The sequence below is a fragment of the Scardinius erythrophthalmus genome, assembly GCF_964197995.2.
Source record: "Scardinius erythrophthalmus genome assembly, chromosome: 25".
Taxonomy (NCBI): Eukaryota; Metazoa; Chordata; class Actinopteri; order Cypriniformes; family Leuciscidae; genus Scardinius; species Scardinius erythrophthalmus.
Genome location: NC_138245.1, coordinates 26,305,423 through 26,325,313, shown reverse-complemented (window position 1 = coordinate 26,325,313; position 19,891 = coordinate 26,305,423). Strand labels below are relative to the sequence as shown.

At 39.1% G+C, this 19,891-nt stretch overlaps 1 protein-coding gene across 1 annotated transcript in view; it reads left to right on the top strand.

Moving 5' to 3' along the window:
* The window catches only part of dnah1 (dynein, axonemal, heavy chain 1), a gene marked incomplete at its 5' end in the record, with an annotated part of 36,618 nt that overhangs the window by 12,780 nt on the left and 3,947 nt on the right, over nucleotides 1-19,891 (top strand). Inside the window, 39 exons of the mRNA XM_081357688.1 lie at nucleotides 380-493; nucleotides 581-730; nucleotides 849-935; nucleotides 1,054-1,240; nucleotides 1,439-1,530; nucleotides 1,630-1,784; nucleotides 1,861-2,038; nucleotides 2,133-2,327; nucleotides 5,727-5,846; nucleotides 5,931-6,089; nucleotides 6,269-6,370; nucleotides 6,495-6,635; nucleotides 6,724-6,884; nucleotides 7,002-7,159; nucleotides 7,793-7,966; nucleotides 8,408-8,586; nucleotides 8,677-8,904; nucleotides 9,176-9,372; nucleotides 10,052-10,187; nucleotides 10,655-10,863; nucleotides 11,087-11,258; nucleotides 11,329-11,520; nucleotides 11,614-11,724; nucleotides 11,824-12,009; nucleotides 12,110-12,301; nucleotides 12,904-13,071; nucleotides 13,329-13,520; nucleotides 13,751-13,882; nucleotides 14,153-14,278; nucleotides 14,423-14,542; nucleotides 15,797-15,946; nucleotides 16,115-16,275; nucleotides 16,381-16,606; nucleotides 16,721-16,916; nucleotides 17,398-17,549; nucleotides 17,936-18,132; nucleotides 18,214-18,358; nucleotides 18,645-18,803; nucleotides 19,639-19,770. Of these exons, the coding sequence (XP_081213814.1) occupies nucleotides 380-493; nucleotides 581-730; nucleotides 849-935; nucleotides 1,054-1,240; nucleotides 1,439-1,530; nucleotides 1,630-1,784; nucleotides 1,861-2,038; nucleotides 2,133-2,327; nucleotides 5,727-5,846; nucleotides 5,931-6,089; nucleotides 6,269-6,370; nucleotides 6,495-6,635; nucleotides 6,724-6,884; nucleotides 7,002-7,159; nucleotides 7,793-7,966; nucleotides 8,408-8,586; nucleotides 8,677-8,904; nucleotides 9,176-9,372; nucleotides 10,052-10,187; nucleotides 10,655-10,863; nucleotides 11,087-11,258; nucleotides 11,329-11,520; nucleotides 11,614-11,724; nucleotides 11,824-12,009; nucleotides 12,110-12,301; nucleotides 12,904-13,071; nucleotides 13,329-13,520; nucleotides 13,751-13,882; nucleotides 14,153-14,278; nucleotides 14,423-14,542; nucleotides 15,797-15,946; nucleotides 16,115-16,275; nucleotides 16,381-16,606; nucleotides 16,721-16,916; nucleotides 17,398-17,549; nucleotides 17,936-18,132; nucleotides 18,214-18,358; nucleotides 18,645-18,803; nucleotides 19,639-19,770 (6,231 nt within the window). The remainder of the gene's footprint in view (nucleotides 1-379; nucleotides 494-580; nucleotides 731-848; nucleotides 936-1,053; nucleotides 1,241-1,438; nucleotides 1,531-1,629; nucleotides 1,785-1,860; nucleotides 2,039-2,132; nucleotides 2,328-5,726; nucleotides 5,847-5,930; nucleotides 6,090-6,268; nucleotides 6,371-6,494; nucleotides 6,636-6,723; nucleotides 6,885-7,001; nucleotides 7,160-7,792; nucleotides 7,967-8,407; nucleotides 8,587-8,676; nucleotides 8,905-9,175; nucleotides 9,373-10,051; nucleotides 10,188-10,654; nucleotides 10,864-11,086; nucleotides 11,259-11,328; nucleotides 11,521-11,613; nucleotides 11,725-11,823; nucleotides 12,010-12,109; nucleotides 12,302-12,903; nucleotides 13,072-13,328; nucleotides 13,521-13,750; nucleotides 13,883-14,152; nucleotides 14,279-14,422; nucleotides 14,543-15,796; nucleotides 15,947-16,114; nucleotides 16,276-16,380; nucleotides 16,607-16,720; nucleotides 16,917-17,397; nucleotides 17,550-17,935; nucleotides 18,133-18,213; nucleotides 18,359-18,644; nucleotides 18,804-19,638; nucleotides 19,771-19,891) is intronic.

The window sequence follows — 19,891 nt, the reverse complement described above, 5'->3', positions numbered from 1 at the left end:
GGAACACTCATACATAGTCCTGGTTTCACAGACAAGGCTTAAGCATAGTCCCAGACTAAAATTCATGTTTAACTGAAAGTAAATTGCACTGAAATATATTCAAATATATCAGTGCCTTTGTCTTATGCACACCAGTAATGTTTTTTTCTAAGGTACATTTACAAAAGCTACTTAAAAGCCCTAATTGAACTAAGGCCTAATCCTGGCTTAATCTAAGCCCTGTCTGTGAAACTGGGTCATAGAGTTTAGTTTCTTTCTTGTAATTTTTTTTTTTTTTTTTACAAAAACTTATCCAGTAATCATGAACGACTTGAAAAGACATGGAAATTCATTGATCAAAAGGTCTGGAAAAACCTGGTATTGTTTTTCTTGAGTTCAGGTGAAGACATTTGTATTTGAAGGGATGGAAATCTCCCTTGTTCCGTCCTGTGCTGTCTTCATCACTATGAACCCTGGCTATGCTGGTCGTACTGAACTACCTGATAATTTAAAGGTACAGTGCTTGCCAACAGCAATCTAAACCTTCAAATTAAAAAACACATTTCATATACAAAAAGACTGAACTGTGTGTGTTCCTCAGGCCCTCTTCCGTCCTGTGGCTATGATGATCCCTGATTATGCCATGATAGCAGAGATCTCTCTTTACTCATTCGGCTTCAGCGATGCCAAACTGTTGTCCAAAAAAATCACCAGCACCTTTAAACTGTCCTCAGAACAGCTCAGCTCACAGGTCTGACTTTTACGTCACGGGTGTTTCCAGTTTTACAGTAATTATTTTAGTGCTATAACTTTTCGGTGAATCTAACAGAAAGAAAAATAAATTCACTTTTTTGCATATTGTTTATTAGGATCATTATGATTTTGGGATGAGAGCTGTGAAAACGGTGATCTCTGCAGCTGGAAACTTAAAGAGGGAAAATCCTGACATGAATGAGGTGTGTTTGCAGTATTCCTTAAAAAATGGTTGAACCTTTATCCTGCCGCTTGATCCCTTATTGAAGAATCATAATAATAAAACTGTCTGTGGCTAAACTGATTGCATGATTTATGCAGGAGCTGATATGTCTGCGTGCCATCAGGGATGTCAATGTGCCAAAGTTTCTTCAGGATGACCTCAAGCTCTTCAATGGCATTGTGTCCGACCTCTTCCCCAAGATCCGTGAAGAGCCAATTGACTATGGTACCCTAGAGGAGTCCATAAGGAACATCTGTGCAAACAAGTGCCTTAAAGATGTGAATGGTGAGAAGAAAATAATAACTTTATTACATTTATTCGGTATTATCATTAGCTTTAAACATTTTTGAGGTCTTGCTCGAATGATACAATTGATATAATCTGCATATAATATAATGATAAATTAAAAAAATCTCATGCATTTTAAAATTAAAAAGTTCAAAATCCTACTTTTGTCGTGGTTCATGTTTTTTTGTCCTACAGGCTATATAACCAAGTGTATTCAGTTATACGAGACCACTGTAGTCAGACACGGTCTAATGTTGGTAGGACCATCAGGCTCTGGGAAAACTAAGGTAAGCTTCGCTAATGCATAAATGAACAATCTGCAACAAAAATTCCTAATTCTAATTTTGGATTTAGTTTTTCTCATATGCACTCTCACATACTTGTAGTGTTATGAAGTGCTGGGAGCAGCCATGACAGCTCTGAAAGGCCAGCCCTCAGTTAGTGGAGGAGTATATGAGGCTGTACAGACCTATATACTCAACCCAAAGTCCATCACTATGGGGCAGCTTTACGGAGAATTCGACCAGCTTACTCATGAGTGGTGAGTGCACTCTGGATTAATTGTATTAACAATACTGCACAGGTTGTTAAAAGTAACACACACTATTCGATTACAGGACGGATGGTATACTGTCTTGTCTCATTCGGGATGGAGCTGCCTCCATTGACCCAGAGAAGAAGTGGTACATGTTTGATGGGCCTGTGGATGCTGTGTGGATCGAGAACATGAACACGGTTCTGGATGACAACAAGAAACTGTGTCTGAGTTCTGGAGAGATCATCAAACTCTCTGATGTATGAGAATTTCTGCTATTGGCCACTTTCTGACCCTCCATATTGTACCTCCTTTGTGTAACTATAATCATTTTCTGGGTTTTTTGGCCCACAGGTGATGACAATGATGTTTGAGGTGCAGGATTTGGCAGTGGCATCTCCTGCCACGGTTTCTCGCTGTGGCATGGTGTATCTTGAGCCCAATATTCTGGGTCTGACTCCATTCACAGAGTGTTGGTTCCGTACTATCCCTGGCATGTTTCAGTCCTACACAGATCAACTCAACTCTCTCTTCGCAAGGTTTTTACAGGTGATTTGTCTTACAGTGGTTTTATTGAATGTTTTAAATTGAATTAAAAGAAAACAGAACATTAAACAGTATTTACTTTCTTAACCCCTCTTGGTACCTCTTAAGGCCCTTTCACACCAAGCACGATAACTATAAAGATAACGATAAAGATAACTATATATGTGTCCACATCAGCGACCGATAACAGTCTTTTTATTCTAAGCACGCGTGCGCCCGGATGATCCAGATCCATTTTAAATGCGCGAGACCTTTAAATTAGAATGGATTCTGATTGGCTGTCAGTGTTTTATCGTTCGACAGCTGGAAAAAAATTGTTCTGAAAGTGATCCCAACGATATCGTTCCTCATATCTTTATCGTTATAGTTGTGGTGTGAACTCTGTTATTCTTTAATATGGAGAACGATTTTTAGAATTATATCTTTATCGTTATCTTTATAGTTATCGTCCTTGGTGTGAATGGGCCTTTAGAACGTAATCAATATTTAATAAATAAATATTTAAATTATATTAATCTTTTTTCATCAATAACTCTCTGCCTATGAAATTACCTTTCTGCTCAAAATAATATTGACCAAAAAAAATCATAGTCTAATAGCTTTCTACCCCAACATGTAGAATCAAATAAATCAAGTCCCTTTCTGTATTATGAATGGCTTATTTTGTTAGTCAGGTTGGTGTAGGGCTTCGGTCCAGTAAGAGACTGTGGGCCCTATCTTGCACCCAGCGCAATTGACTTTGTACACCGACGCATGTATCATTCCTATTTTGCACCCTACGCACAGCGGACTTTTCCCTCAACAGACGCACGTTGGTAAATTAGGGAATGAACTTGCGCTCCCGGGGGCGGTTCAGCGAAAAGAGGAGGCGTGTTCCGGTGCAAACGTTCTCTGGAGCTATTTTGCAGTTTCAGAAAACAATTCCACCACAGACCAGGAAAAACCTAGTCTCAGAGCCATAGAGAGAAAGAGTTGCGACACTCTTTGATGTCGCCGCTATGGCTGTCACGTGGTTCATGTAAGCCCCAATAGTTCTAAAACATACGCTGGCTGTCATGCTCTTCTATGGGACAGACAGCAGCGATTGCATTATTGAACGGTAAATATAAAATAAAACACACACCCAAGTACTTTTTCAGCTGTTATTGCATTATTGCATTTTGTTAATGTCAGTTTTGCATTTGGAGATAAGTTTTAGGCTATATTTTTGGAGGGAAAAGCTCAGTGTTCATGTTCGCATGGGTAGTAGCACTGGCTTTAGCGGCTCCAACTTAACTTTTCCATATCATTCATCTGATGATGGACGTCTCATGATATTTATTTTAGCACAACTGGGCTGTATTAGGCTATTGATTCCCGTGATTTTGCTTATAAATTTTTATTCAGCCATTAGCCTACCTTCGTGATCAAGCAAAGAGGTCTGCCGTGGCGGTCCGTTCAGAGTTCGCTTAAATATTTTTTATTAAACAATGACAGACAACAAAAATGTGTGCTTGTGTGGGTGTGTGTGAACAAGGAAAACAAAAACCAGGGGCAGGTGATCCATGAAACAGACAGGACTGGTGATCCCATAACAATCCTAGAGGTCCAGCATTGTTCTCACAAGCCACTTCACTCAAGACAATAAAACATTATGAAAAGTTAGTATTTCCCAAAAAATTTAATTAAATAAAAGTTGCTATAAAGGTGGTAGTGATTCATTACCGAACTCTTACTGTCACAGCTGACGAAGTCGCACTAGCTAGCAGGCAGTGCTTGAAAATTGGTTGAAACAACCAACATAAAATATAAATAATTACGCTGTGCATGTACAAATGAAGACCAGTATAAGCATCGCAAAGGGCCTCTGCTACAACATAGACAGTTGACAAATCAAAAGAGGTCGATATTTCAGCAACTTAACTCTAGAACAACTCGACACGCAGCAATGTAAGTGAATGGTGTCCAACGCCAAAATGACAGTGTTTAGAACTATTCCGATCTTCAAATCCCGGAAGTAGGCGGTTAAAAGCGCCGCCATTATTTACAACGGAGGTCTATGGGAGTGTCGCAACTCTTTCTCTCTATGGCTCTGCCTAGTCTAAAGTCAGTGGCGCGATATTCAGATGCTATTTTAAGGGCACATGCTTGGCCATAATGTAGCGTGTGCACAACGCGCATACACTTTGCTTCTCTCATTTACACAGACGCAGGCAGCAGTTCCCATTTTTGCAAACCATACATAATTACAAGGAAAAATATTAGCATACAAGGGAAATCATTGTGGTGTCCATGAAGATGTGAAAAAATAGGCATAAATCTAGCTTACACATTTACCCAAATTATTATACGCCTGTTTAACCGAAGCTAATTTGGGTGGGTTTCTCCCATCCCCATACAATGTCACTTCTCTGTGTTTTACGGCCCTGACGAGAACGTCGCTCTCCTCGGCTGTGAACCGCTCCTGACTTGCCATGGAACAAGTGCTCCTGTTTTTAAAGGGAATGTGAGATGACGCTTTGATTGGTTTATTTCACGTTACACCCAAACCACACCTATGAGTAATGAAGCTACTTCAGACCAACCCATTTTAGATTTGCGAGATCCGCCCACAAAGTTACACCGTGTCCTAACTACACGCGACGCGATAAAATTCCAGCGACAGGCAGTGTGTCTGTCCACACTAGACGCGACGCGACTGTGAGACGCCACAACGTCAATCAAAAATCACAGCCAATCAGAACAGCGTGTGGGCGGAGTCTCGCGGCAAGTGCACAACACTAGAGAGTAAACTTGACGGCACTCGCAAGAAAATGGATAAGTAGCTACATAATCTAATTCACAAATGTTACACCATTTAAAAATGCATAGGCTACTGAGTTACTAAAACAATCTTTGTCAAATAATACACTTGTTTGTTCACAGTTTTAACGTTCATGTTTACATTTGTTTAATTTCAAGATCTGAGGTGAAATACGTCCATTGTTGCTTTTACAGCTACAAAGCTGAAGCACTAAATGATATTCAAAGTCACATTTCACGCTTTTAACATTAAATAAAGTACATAAACAGTACCTGAGATTATCATTGCCGCACTTTGTGTTTGTTGTTCCAGCGCGACGTCGCAGAAAAATAGAAACCGTTTCTAAATTAGAAACGTCGCGTGTCGCCGTCGCGCCTGGTTAGGACAAAAACTCTGATTAACATGGAAAAGATACCTTTTATCGTGTGTCGCGGCGTCGCGCCGCGTGTAGTTAGGACACGGTGTTACTTGCGTTTCGCGTTTGTTACTTGCGTTTCAGATCATTAAAATAGGGCCCCGTGTCTGTTCATCAAATATCTTTTTATATGAAGTCAGTATAATGTAAGGCATGTAGTTAATTGTCTATCAGGATTTTGATGTGTTGTAATGTGTATCTGCAGGACTCTATCAAATTTGTCAGAGAATCAGTGAAGGAGGTGATCACATCCATGGACAGCAATCTCACCTGCTCTCTGCTCAAACTACTGGATTGTTTCTTTGAGCCCTTCATCCCACGAGAGGTCAGAGAACTTTTTAGTATTATAGTGGTTAGACTTGTTAATTTATTCATGGTTAAACTGATTTTTTTGTGCGTGTGTGGTCAGGGTAAGAAGCCTCTTTCCCAGGAGAAACTGTCTCGGCTGCAGGAGCTGATTGAGCCTTGGTTTATCTTTGCACTCGTATGGAGTGTTGGAGCTACAGGAGATGCTGACAGCTGCCAACGCTTCAGTGCCTGGCTCAGGGGCAAGATGACTGTAGAAAAGGTCAATAGCAGCATGAATGTATCATGAAGCTCAGTGCTACCAGCAATGATTTACATGCTGTTGATAATTAAACAGAAGTGCCAGAGAGTGTTCAAATCATAATTTTTTTATTGCTCTTATGTAAGTTTATTTATTCAGAGCGAAAAGCATTTTGCAAACCTCATTTGTTTGATTTTCAGGTCCAATTGTGTTTCCCTGAGGAGGGACTAGTGTACGATTACCATTTAGATGATGCAGGAATAAGTCATTTTGATGATGAGGAGGAGGGTAAAGAGAGGAAGGTGAGAGAATGTTTTTTGGAACATTTAAATTAATTTTACAAACTTTTTTCTTTTTTTGCTTTAGGTTAATAAATCATTTTTAAATGAATAAACATGCATTCATATGATTATTCAAATGCTTCAGATACAGTGGGTCAGTTGGATGAAATATGCCCAGAAAGTGGTCATCACTCCAGAAACTAGATACTCCGACATCATTGTGCCCACTGTCAACACTGTTCGCATGTCCTTCCTGATAGACATGCTGCTTTCTAATAAGAAGCCTGTAGGTAGTTCTGAGTCTCATTTTAACATAGTCAACTTAATGCCACACATATGTGCTGCTAAGCTTGTTTCCTTCTCTGATTTGTTAGGTCTTGTGCATTGGGCCCACTGGCACAGGAAAGACCCTCACCATATCAGACAAGCTTCTCAAGAATATGCCTGCTGAATACATAACTCACTTCCTTATGTTCTCTGCTCGCACCTCCTGCAACCAAACTCAAGACTATATTGACAGCAAACTCGACAGGAGGTTCTTCTTCTATCTCTTCCTCTCATCAGTCTGTTATTGAATTGAACTACTAATTCGTTGTACATACAGTTAATGGTTTTGATCATTAAATTTAGAATTTATATATCTTACTTGCAGGCGTAAGGGTGTGTTTGGGCCTCCTCTGGGAAAATATTTCATCTTCTTCATTGATGATTTGAACATGCCCATGCTGGAAACATATGGAGCCCAGCCTCCCATTGAACTGCTGCGCCAGTGGATGGATCACGGAGGCTGGTATGACAGGAAACAGATAGGTGTGTTTACTAAGAATGCAAATCTTCTATGCATTGCATGTTTACAAACATTACTATTTGAAAGTTTGGAGTCAGTACAGAAATGTATATTGTTTTATTCAGCATGGATACATTAAATTAATTAAAAGTGAAAGTAAAGAAATGTATAATGTTACAAATAATTTCTATTTAAAATAAATGTTCTTTTAAACTTTATTCTAATCCTGAAAAAAGTAGCATGGTTTCCACAAAAATATTAGGCGCAACAAATGTATTCAACATTGATAATAAGGAAAAAAAAAAAAAGAAAAAAAAGTTTTCGATCACCGAATCAGCATATTAGAATGATTTCTGAAGGATCATATGACACTAAAGACTGGAGTAATGATGCTGAAAATTCAGCTTTGCCATCACAGGAATAAATTACATTTTAAAATATATTAAAAAGCAAAACAGTTGTAATAATATTTCACAGTACTGTATATTACTATTTTCACTGTATTTTTGATCGAATAAATGCAACCCTGATGAGCATAAGAGTCTTCTTTCAATAACATTAAAAAGTCTTAAACATTGAACGGTAGTATACAAACATATGCACACATAACTCTATACAAACTCTGTTAAGTCTGATTTGTCTTCTGCGTTTACCAGGCACATTTAAAAACATTGTTGACATAAACTTTGCATGTGCCATGGGTCCCCCCGGCGGGGGCAGGAACCCCATCACTCAGCGCTTCACACGCCACTTCAACTTCCTATCATTCACTGAGATGGAGGACACCAGCAAGAGGAAGATCTTCTCCACCATCCTGGGGAACTGGATGGGTGAGTGACAGTCATCATGTGGGCATCTAGATATGTATGCGTTTAAATGTGGGTTTCAACAGGAAACACCTGTCAGAAGCTTTGGTAGCATTTTAAATGGATCTAAATGGATTTTTTTTTTTAACTGATGGAAATATGAGTATAAAGGACCCAGGCAGTAAGCTTGATAAAGGGATAGAGACAAAAAGATAGACAGAGAAAAGGAAGAGAAAGAAATTTTAGTCACCACTAAATGTCAAAATTCTTACTGATATTTACAAATATTTACATTTATGCAGATGCTCTTATCCAAAGCAACTTACGAACAATAATACGTTCAATATAAAAATATAGGTTACTAATGTATTGTTTAATGTCAATTTTGAGCTTATATTGATGTGTATGTCACACTTGCAAAAATAATTTTCTCACATGAGCTCATTTTGTGTCTATGATTTCTAGAGAAAATTCCAGAAATGAAACCATTCAGTGAGTCTCTAGTGGATGCTACCATCAGGGTATACTCCACTATTACCTCTGCTCTCCTACCTACACCTGCTAAATCTCACTATACTTTCAACCTGAGGGACCTCTCGAAAGTCTTCCAGGGCATCCTGATGGCAGACGCTGGTAAAATAGAGGTACCATTATTGATAAACCTCAGTTTTTCAGATATTTCATGTTTTATATATTTAGATCTTCATAAAATTGTGTAATCTTTGTTTACACAGAATAAAATACAGCTATTGCAGCTTTGGTATCATGAGAGCTGCAGGGTGTTCCAAGATAGACTGGTCAGTGATGAGGACAGGAAGTGGTTCGACCAGCTCCTCCAAACTCACATACAGGAGTTTGGGTGCAAAATTGAAGAGGTGGTCCCATATCAGCCAGTCTTATATGGAGACTTCATGCTCCCCGGGTCTGTTAAAGTCTACAAGCTTATTGAAGATAAAGAAAAGGTAAATGGGGCGTATATTGCCTTGCATTTATTCAGTTACATATTAATGGTGCTTGCTACAGAAATTAATGATGCCAGAAAAATGTATCAGACTTCATACTTTTGCATATGCAACCACCAGTCACATTTTCTCCTGAAAATACATTTTTTTTAACCTATTTATTATTTTGCCATTTTGCTTGCTTTGATATTTTGGCAAGCATTTTGCAAAAAATAATTTATTTAAAAACCACATGGTCCTTTGAAGTTTTGTTTCTTATGCCCTAATACAGCTGGTTCATGTGATGGAGGACTACATGGATGATTATAACCAGACCAGCACCTCTAAGATGAAGCTGGTGCTGTTCATGGATGCCATACAGCATGTGTGTCGTATCAGCCGTATACTGCGCCAGCCTATGGGGAACGCTTTGCTGTTAGGGGTTGGTGGCAGCGGACGCCAGTCCCTTACCAGGCTTGCCACACATATGTGAGAGCTGAACTGTTTATTGTGCTGAACCCTAAAAATATAATTAGCATTACTAATGAGAGTCAGTTGAATGAGACTTTATTTGATCAAAACCAGAAGTCATACTGGCCCACTGATTTTTTTGCCTGTAATCTTTTTGCTTTGCCACCCATGTAGAACTGAAAAGAATTATGTCATGTCATGCCTGGAACACATATGCGAGCAACATTCGATATCGATAAACTGTGACATATATATAATACAATTGCATGATTTTACAATAGACTCAATATTTATACACAAAAAAAACTTTTGCTCGAATGTGTTTAAAGTGGCAACATATTTAAGTAGTCACTATATTCTCCACTGCCAGCCCAGATCTTAAACTTAAGTTGATATTTTTGATCGCTGACTTTGATCATACTTTTGATCATTGACATTGTGGGTGGTATAAAGACATTGAAAATGTCTTTATACCACCCACAAATAAATGAATACAGTGAGACTATTATATCCCACCATCAGTGACAAGAGAAACTCACACTTCATTAAAGGTCTATAGAAACATATTGAACATTCATTAATTTATATGTCCATTTGGAAACGGGCCATATGTGATCCACCAAATTAAAGAACTCATCTATGGCTTCATTGTTTACCTACATAGATTTTCTCACTGTGACTGTCCTTATATTGTCAGGGCTGAGTATGAGTGCTTCCAGATTGAACTCTCCAAGAACTATGGCCTCCTGGAGTGGAGAGAGGACATCAAGAGCATCATGCTAAAGGCTGGCCTGCAGAATGTGCAAATCACCTTCCTGTTTGTAGATACACAGGTGAGATCACATATTATAAACATTTTCACATTATATTCAAGATTATACTGTTCAAAAGTCTGGTGTAAGTAAGATTTCATGAAGACTCTTGTGCTCACTAAAGCTAAAGCTCATTCAATACTGAAGACTAGAGTAATGACTAATGAATACTATATATGTTTTACAGGGCTTTCTTAAGATTAGTTGACCAGGCAACCTACTAACTGATCAATTGTGTCATTTTGCACATCACTAATATTAGTACAGTAGTAAAAGCAAGCATCAAGGAATGTATTGATACTCAGCATTAGATGAAACAGTGTAAGGAATTTCTCTGATTGTAGGCTAATGGACTTTCTAGTCTATCAGTAAATGCTTCTAAAATATTTTTCTGCACGTAAATCACCTTGTCACCATTGGCAAACACACATAACAACATGCTGTCAACTCTTTAACATACATTTTTTGTCTTCCCTTCTGTTTTTCAGATTAAGAGCGAATCTTTCCTGGAGGACGTGAATAACATCCTGAACTCAGGCGACGTGCCCAATCTTTACACTTCGGAGGAGCAGGAGCGCATCCTGATTACCATGAAACCTGTGGTTCTGGACATGGGGCAGCAGCCCACCAAATCTAACCTCATGGCTGCCTACATCAACAGAGTCCGCAGCAACATTCACACTGTTCTCTGCATGAGGTTTATCTTCATATCAATACCTCTATTGATATTTCAGTGCTACAAATACACTCTACAAAACAAAATTGAGCGCAAGATTAGTGTAGATGTAGTGGATCTGGTGTGCATTTTTTGACTGTTGTTAGAAAGATTTCCCATACTATTTCTGCACTGAGATACAGCTTGAAACACATACAGTTGGAAACTGTGGCTCAGGACCTCTGTTCTTTGCCTCCATCTACAGTCCAGTAGGGGAAGTGTTCCGGGCTCGCCTTAGGCAGTTCCCCTCTCTGGTCAACTGCTGCACCATTGACTGGTTCAGTGCTTGGCCACAGGAGGCACTACAGTCTGTAGCAACATCTTTCCTAAATGAGCTTCCAGAACTGGAGGCCAGCCCTACGACCCTCCAAAGCCTGGTAAGGAAAGTGTGTGATATGTGTGTGTAAATGTATACAGGGTGTAACAGAGCGCTGTCTCTCTGTACAGGCACTGATGTGTGTTGAGATCCATCAAATGGTGTCCAGGAAGTGTGAGCAGTACCTGGCTGAACTTTCCCGCTACAACTACGTCACTCCTAAGAGTTACCTGGAGCTCCTCAGCATATTCTCATCTCTGATTGGCCAGAAGAAGCAGGAGCTGCACAGTGCTCGTCAGCGAATGAAAACTGGACTGGACAAAGTGATTTGGGAACATCAATTATTTTCTGCACTGTTCATTCTACTGTATATAATATACAAAAGTGTTTATGATTGTGTGTGTGTGCGTGTGTAGTTGTTGAGTACAGCAGAGGATGTGGCTAAGATGCAGGAAGAGTTGGAGATGATGAGGCCTCAGCTGGAGGAGGCAGCCAAGGACACTGTGGTCACTATGGAGAAAATAAAAGTGAATAAAATGTTTGAAAATAAAAATATATGAATGCAAACATGGTGGAATAAAACTCAATCTTGAATTTTGTCGCTTGTGGAATGTGTTTGAGTGTAGAAAGACACTGTGGTAGCTGAGGAGACTCGTGTCGCGGTGCAGGCTGAGGAGGCTAAAGCCACTGAAAAGGCTTGTGTGGCTCAGGCTATTGCTGATGATGCTCAGAAAGATCTGAATGAAGCACTTCCTGCCATGGACGCCGCCCTCGCTAGCCTGAAGTCCCTGAAAAAGAATGATGTCGTTGAGGTGCAAACGTCATATTTTCTGTTAACATATTTACATATACAGCCAACGATTAGATCATGCCATCTCACAAGGAGAGGAATGTGTGTTTGTTGATATACAGGTGAGGGCTATGCAGAGACCTCCTCAAGGAGTGAAGCTGGTTATAGAAGCTGTCTGCATCCTGAAGGGGATCAAACCTAAGAAAGTTGCTGGAGAGAAGCTCGGAGAGAAGGTTGATGACTACTGGGATGCAGGAAAGGGCCTTCTGCAAGATCCAGGAAAGTTTCTGGATAGTCTGTTTAAGTATGACAAGGTAGGGAGAAGATTTTGTGTGCGAGTTCTATAAGCGTGTCCCTTTTGTTTACTATTTGTCGCTATTAAGAGATATTATGGTATTTTGAAGTACATGCAATAACGTTCAAAAGTTGGGGTCAGAGACATTTTTAAGAAAAAAAATTGATTCAGCAAGGAAGCATCAAATTGATCAAAAATGACAGTAAAGGCATTTATAGTGTTACAAAAGATTTCTATTTCAAATAAATGCTGTTCTTTTGAACTTTCTAAAAGAAATGAATGAATTCCACTGACATATTAAGCAGCACATTTTTCTGCATTAATAATAAAAAGAAAATTTTAATATAAAATTTTTAATTGTAAAAATATTTCACAATATTATTGTTTAACTGTTTTTTTTTTTTAATCAAACAAAAGCAGCTTTGTTGAGAATAAGAGACTTCTTTCAAAAACGTTTACAAATCTTTCCGGCCCCAAACATTTGAACGGTAGTGTATTTGCATTTTTTTTTTTTTTTTTTACCACAAAGTTACAATTTTTATGGTATCAGAATAATTAATTACAACATTTTAGCCCAAAGTGTATAATATCCATTACCAAGCTCTTGTCTTCTTCCCACAGGACAACATCCCAGACGCTGTTATCAAGCAAGTTCAGCCTTACATTGACAACCCAGAGTTTCAGACTGACTCAATCGCCAAGGTGTCTAAAGCCTGCACTTCTATCTGTCAGTGGGTGCGAGCGATGCATTTGTACCATTTTGTGGCCAGAGCTGTAGAGCCCAAACGGGTAGGAGCTTGATTCCTTTCTGCTAAATCCATTATTTAGCTTAGACCTCCTGTGTATTTAATTTTATATGCCTGTGTCTGTTCAGGACAATGTCTTTTTTTGAATATAAAAATATTTGTAGGGTCTTTCTGCCTAAAGCTGTTCATTTTCAATCTAATTCTTACAAACATGTTGTTGTGAACAGACCAAAACTAAGGCTTATTTTAATAATTATATTAATGTTTTAATATTTAATCTTTCTTTGTGTGTGTGAACAGCAAGCCTTGCAGGAAGCTCAGGAGGATCTGGCTGTAACACAGCGCATTCTGGATGATGCTAAGGAGAAACTAACAGCTGTAGAAGAGGGCATTGCCAACCTGCAGGCTAAGTATCATGAATGCCTGAGCAAGAGAGATGAGCTAGACGCCAAATGCCAGCTGTGTGAGATAAGATTGATCCGTGCAGATAAGGTGAGTGGAGAAAACCATCTCGCCTGTCTAATTTTACATTCAACTTAGTGTAATATTGGCCTGTCAAACTTATCTCTTTATCATACCGGTCTGATTTGCAACAGTACTTGTCTTCTGTTTTTCTGAACGTGATATATGACTATTGACTATGTTTTGTCGATGTTCATTATACATTGAGTTTATACTGAGCACATGGAGGTTCAGACACAGGATGTTGTTGTGTGTGGCAGCTGATTGGTGGTCTGGCTGATGAGAAGGTGCGCTGGAGAGAGACAGTACAGCAACTGGAGTACATGGTGAACAATGTGGCAGGAGATGTGCTGCTTGCTGCAGGATACGTAGCATACCTCGGACCCTTCACTGTGAGTGTGTGGGAGTATGGGAGGGAAAATGCATGCTGGGTAGAATGATGTTTGAATGTCTTTCGTTAATTATGAGGGTTTTTGATAACAAAACATGTCCAGGTCAAAATTCACCCCAAAAATCAAACAAAATAAATAGGAAATTCTATTTTCTATTCTATATTCTAGAGAGTCTTTTCATTAACATAATGCAGAAAAAAATTCATCTTCGACATCTTATTGTGAGATTCAGCCATAGAGAGTGGATGTAAATATGTATGATTTTTGCAGGGAGAGTATCGTTCAGCCATGGCTGAGGAGTGGCTTAGAGGTTTTAAAGAGCTGACAGTTCCTCACACAGAACAGCCCAACCTGATCAGCACACTAGGAGACAAAGTCAAGATCCGCTCCTGGCAGGTTAGAGACCAACACATATGTACAACAACTTTGTGCTTATTGTACAACATTGTACAATTGAAATGCATGGACATAAAAGATTATGTTTATTAAGTTTTATTTATTTATTTTTATATATATGTGTGTGTGTGTGATTTTGTGTAGATTGCAGGCCTGCCGAAGGATAGTCTCTCTGTGGAGAATGGAGTAATTGCACAGTACTCTCAGCGCTGGCCTCTGTTCATCGATCCGCAGGGACAGGCCAACAAGTGGATTAAGAACATGGTAAGAATTATACAGAATTACACTAGAATATTTTTTACCTTACATAACAAAACTAACTAGCCGAATTGTGCACTGGCATTCAAGGGTTTTGAGTCAGTAAAAACAGTAATATTGTGAAATATAATTACAATTTAAAAAAGGTGTTCTCTCTTTTAATGCTTTTTAAAATGTAACTTATTCCTCTGTTGGCAAAGCTGAATTGTCAGCAGCCATTACTCCAGTTTTCAGTGTCAGGAAACTTTTAGTATTCTTTGATGAATAGAAAGTTCAAAAGAATCCCTTTTTTTATTTATAGAAATCTCATTATAAAGTAGTGCTGGGCGGTTTACCGGTTCATACCGAATACCGGTGTTTATTTTTGTTACGATATGAATTTTTAATATACCGCAATACCGGTGTATGTCGCTTTAATCGGAACGCGGCGCTGCGCGACACAGTCTCACCCCTCATTTACAACACACGTCTGCGGCGCATTACAGCTGCGACAAGGTTTTAGTCCGTCCTCCACACGCGTGCGTCAAAATAGACTAGGCGCCTATATTTAGCGAAGCGGCGCGGAGAGCCGCTTCTGGGAAGCTTCGATCTGAAACACAAGCATTGACTAGAATGGGCACGAGACGTGTGGGGGTGAGAGTGTCTTTTTTCTCGCGGCGCGCGTGTTTTTATACTGTATTAACGTATCTGAAGTGAACTGACGGTCTTTAGAAAAGTTTCTTAGTTATTACGATTGAATCTTTCCTGATAAAGCAGTGTTTATGAGCGTTGCTGCTTTGTGTACAGCCGTTACCGGGGAAACCACTGTTTCTGCCGCTCCTAAAGCGCGTCCTGCTGGCACATCTTTGTAAACAGCCTTGCAAACCTGCTGTATTATTAATATTAGTGTGGATTGTTTCTATAATATTCACTCATGACAATAAAATAGGGCATTATAAGTAAATCTACTGCAGTATTTCCTCTCTTACTGAGTAGAAAATGTGGTTAACACCCATCATGCTTAAAAAAAAAAAAAAAAAACGGTAAAAACCGTGAAACCGGTATAATTTAGAAAAAAACCGTGATGTTGATTTTTGGTCAAACCGCCCAGCACTATTATAAAGTCTTTACTCTCACTTTTGGTCAGTTTTATGCATTCTTGCTGAGTACAAGTATTAATTTCTTAGAAAAAAAACTTTTAAATGGTAGTGTATGTCATTTACCTCAATGTAACCTTTTTCTGCCTTTTCTCATGGTCTTTGTTTTGTTCTGTTTCCGCAGGAGCGTGATAACAGATTGGATGTGATGAAGTTGAGTGACCGGGACTTCCTGCGTAGTTTAGAAAATGCTATCCGCTTTGGGAAGCCTTGCTTGCTGGAGAATGTTGGGGAGGATCTAGACCCTGCACTGGACCCTGTGCTCCTACGACAGGTTCACATCACTGTTTTGTGTGAATAAATCATAAAATAAAGCTCAAAAGCTGCTATAGCTAAACTAGCATCTATTTTTAAAGTGTTCAATGGTCAATATTTAAATCAACCCTTTGTTTTAGTATTTCTTAGCTGCCTTCAGTGTAAAACTGATTTGTATGCTCCTCAGACATATACCCATGAAGGCAACATAGTTCTAAAGCTCGGAGATGCTGTCATTCACTATCATGACGACTTCAAGATGTACATTACCACTAAGCTGCCCAACCCACATTACTCACCCGAGATCTCTACTAAAGTCACTCTCATTAACTTCACCCTCTCACCCAGGTGCTGCTCTTACATTTCTTCAGACATAAACATAATGAAGGCTTCTAGGTTGTGAGGTAGATCCTGAATTTCACATGTGCTTGGTTTCCGTGTGTGTTAATGCAGTGGGCTAGAGGATCAGCTACTAGGGTGTCTCGTAGCTGAAGAGAGACCCGATCTGGAAGGGGCGAAGAACCAACTCATTGTGAGTAATGCACAAATGAAACAGGAATTAAAGGAGATAGAAGATCAGATCCTGTTCCGACTGAGCTCTTCAGAGGGAAACCCTGTCGATGACGAGGAACTGATAAGAGTGCTTGCGGCCTCCAAAGTCAAAGCCGAAGAAATTCAGGTATGTCTGAAAGAAATGCTTGTGTCTTCCTTGCTTGAAAGGCTAAATGTGCCTTCTGTTTAATTTAGCATCTACTGTAAAAGTATCTAATACCAAACAAGCAATGTTTTGTAGGCTAAAGTGACTGCAGCGGAGGCGACTGAGAGGGACATTGACGCCACACGTCTGGAATATGTTCCAGTGGCTGTCCGAGCCCAGATACTCTTCTTCTGCGTGTCAGATCTGTCAAACGTGGACCCCATGTATCAATACTCTCTGGAGTGGTTCCTGGGTATTTTCTTGGCTGGCATTGCCAACTCAGAGCGAGCAGGTTGAGAATATGCCCTTGTATTTTTAACACTATGCACTGAAGAAACTGACAAATTTTCTTACAGTTTTTTTAAGCCAGTGGTTCTTGACATTTTTTACTTCAAGGCCCCTCATTGGCCATAACAGTATTCAAAGACTCCATAACTTTTCCAGTTGTTCGTAATTTACTGGATAAGGATCATGTATAAGGATTTTTAAAATATATATTTTTTTAATTAGTATTTCTATCCGATAAAATATTTTAGAGCTTGGCATGACTTCAAAAAAAGTCATGTAAATGAATAAAATCTTATTGCTCCATGTTCATTTTATTAATTTACATGACTTTAACTGCAATCACACTTTTAAGATTAGTTTATTTGATACATCCAGGTTTTCCATGACTGTGAGAACCCTGGTTTTACTTGATTTAATAGAAGACATCACTTCTTTTATATATTAACTAACTGTTTAACTAACTGTCTTGGTTTCTCTCCCCACAGAGACTGTGAAGGAGCGTATTTTCAACATTAATGAGTTCTTCACCTTCAGCTTGTACAGTAACGTCTGTCGCAGCCTTTTTGAGAAACACAAGCTGATGTTTGCCTTCCTCCTGTGTGCCAGAATCCTGATGAATGACAGCAAGATTGATATGGTTAGTGAGATAAAAAAAAAACAGGATTAAAAGTCTCTCTCTCTTCCTCTATCTTTCGTCTCTATCTCAACCTTTTTACTTTCCATCTGGCAAATATTTACGGAAAATGTTTATCAGAGATTATCAGAGACCACACAAGGACATTTAAAAAAAGTTCATTAAGTGGATTCTGTCTCCATTTTCTTTTGATCTTTATCGCTCAAGTTGCTGTTAATAATGCTAATGTTTTTATTCCACTATAAATCCAGGAGCCTTGAACAGACAAATGAACAGTCAACATTGCGTTGTCATATCATTGCCAATGTTTGTAATGATGAAGAAATAATAACATAGTAAAGAGAGATCTTGGGGACCCATTTATATATAAATGTTCTTGTTGTGTATAGGCTGAGTGGCGATACATGTTATCTGGGGGCCGGCCCCAGCAGGAGGCTCCTAATCCTGCTCCAAACTGGCTGTCCATGAGAGCCTGGCAGGACATATTGGCACTGAGCGCCCTGCCAACTTTTAGAAACCTGCCAGAGAGTTTCTCCAAACATGAATCAGCCTTCAAGAATATATTTGACAGCAGCCAGCCACACAGGTAGCCACAAACACACATGCAAGCCCATTAAAGGCTATAAATGGTATCATTATTGTGCGTGACAGGTTTGTATGTGAACAGGGAGACTCTTCCAGGTGAGTGGGACAGCGACTTAGACTCGTTTCAGAAGCTGCTGGTTCTTCGCTGTCTGAGAGCAGACCGGCTTACTCACGGCCTGCAGGACTTTGTGGCTTCACAGCTGGGTCAGAGTTTCATTGAACCCCAGGTACCCAAACATATACTCCATTTACACCACATTCATGTAATCATATAATAACATTAGTAATCTAATAGCATTTTGATATTGATGGAACGAAATAACACACTGTTTATGTAAGAACTTCACATTAGAATGTTAAGTAAACAGAGGCTAAAGACACAATTTTAATTCACCCTTTAGCAGGTATTTGCATATTTTTGAGTCATACTAATAATGTGTTTCACTATGACTCATTGTTTTTGGTCATGATTTGTAATTTCTCTCATTTCACCATGTTTCTCTTGCCTCTCAGACATCAGACCTGTCTGCGGTGTTTAAAGAGTCGTCTCCCTCCACCGCTCTCATTTTTGTGCTTTCTCCTGGTACCGACCCTGCTGCTGACCTCTATAAGTTCGCAGAGGTCATGAAGTTTTCGAAGAAGATGAACGCCATCTCCCTTGGGCAAGGCCAGGTCAGAACATACATCAGAACGTCCAAAATAAAGAAATATATGCACAAACTGCTAACATAATTGTAGCTTCTGACTAGTTGTCTCTAATATGTCCTACATGCCATTTCAGTCAGTTCAAAGTGTCCACCTTCATACCTTTGAGACCTTGAGCCTGACGAACACTAATAAAAAAGACTTCCCATCCCAGTGCTAATTATGTTCCTATTTAAAGTTTCTGAAAGGCTGCAATGTTCTGTGCCACCTACTAAGAACTGTGACATACCTGACCTACTGGCTCACACCAACTGGCTAACATATATAATCACCATTACACTAAAATCTTAACAATGTAAACATTAGGTTCATGTCTTTAGAGCAAAGAAAGTACTTGCCTAAATCACATGCCATATACCCTTTTAAGGGCTTTTATATTTATTTTCATGTTTATTATATATTTTATTACATCAGCTAAACATGGGCTAAAGGACGATAACTATAAAGATAACTATAAAGATAAAAAATCATTGTCAGTATTAAAGAATAGCATAGTTCACACCACAGCTATAACGGCACAGAGAAACTATATCGTTGGAATCACTCTCAGAACGATTTTTTCCAGCTGATGAACGATAAAAACATTGACAGCCAATCAGAATCCATTCTGCTGTAACAAACGCAAGCCTTTTAAAGTGACAGACAAGCACGCGCTTAGAATAAACAGAACGATATCGTCCACTGGTGTGGACGCTTATATAGTTATCTTTATAGTTATCGTTCCTGGTGTGAATGGGCCTTAAGGCTGTGTATATTTGAGTATAATGACTATATTAGGCTGAAAGTATTTGTTGTATGTCAGGGCCCCAGTGCTGAGACCTTGATGCACCATGCCATGGAGAAAGGAAAATGGGTCTTCTTTCAGAACTGCCACCTTGCTCCCAGCTGGATGCCATCTCTAGAGAGACTCATTGAGAACATCGATTCTGACAAAGTTTGACACACCTGACTAGCTATTTCAGTTTTTATAGACTGTTTATCGGAAAATCTATGAACTTTATTAATTTATCGCATTTTCAAAAGTAAGAGTTTTTAAATACATTGAAAAACTTGTT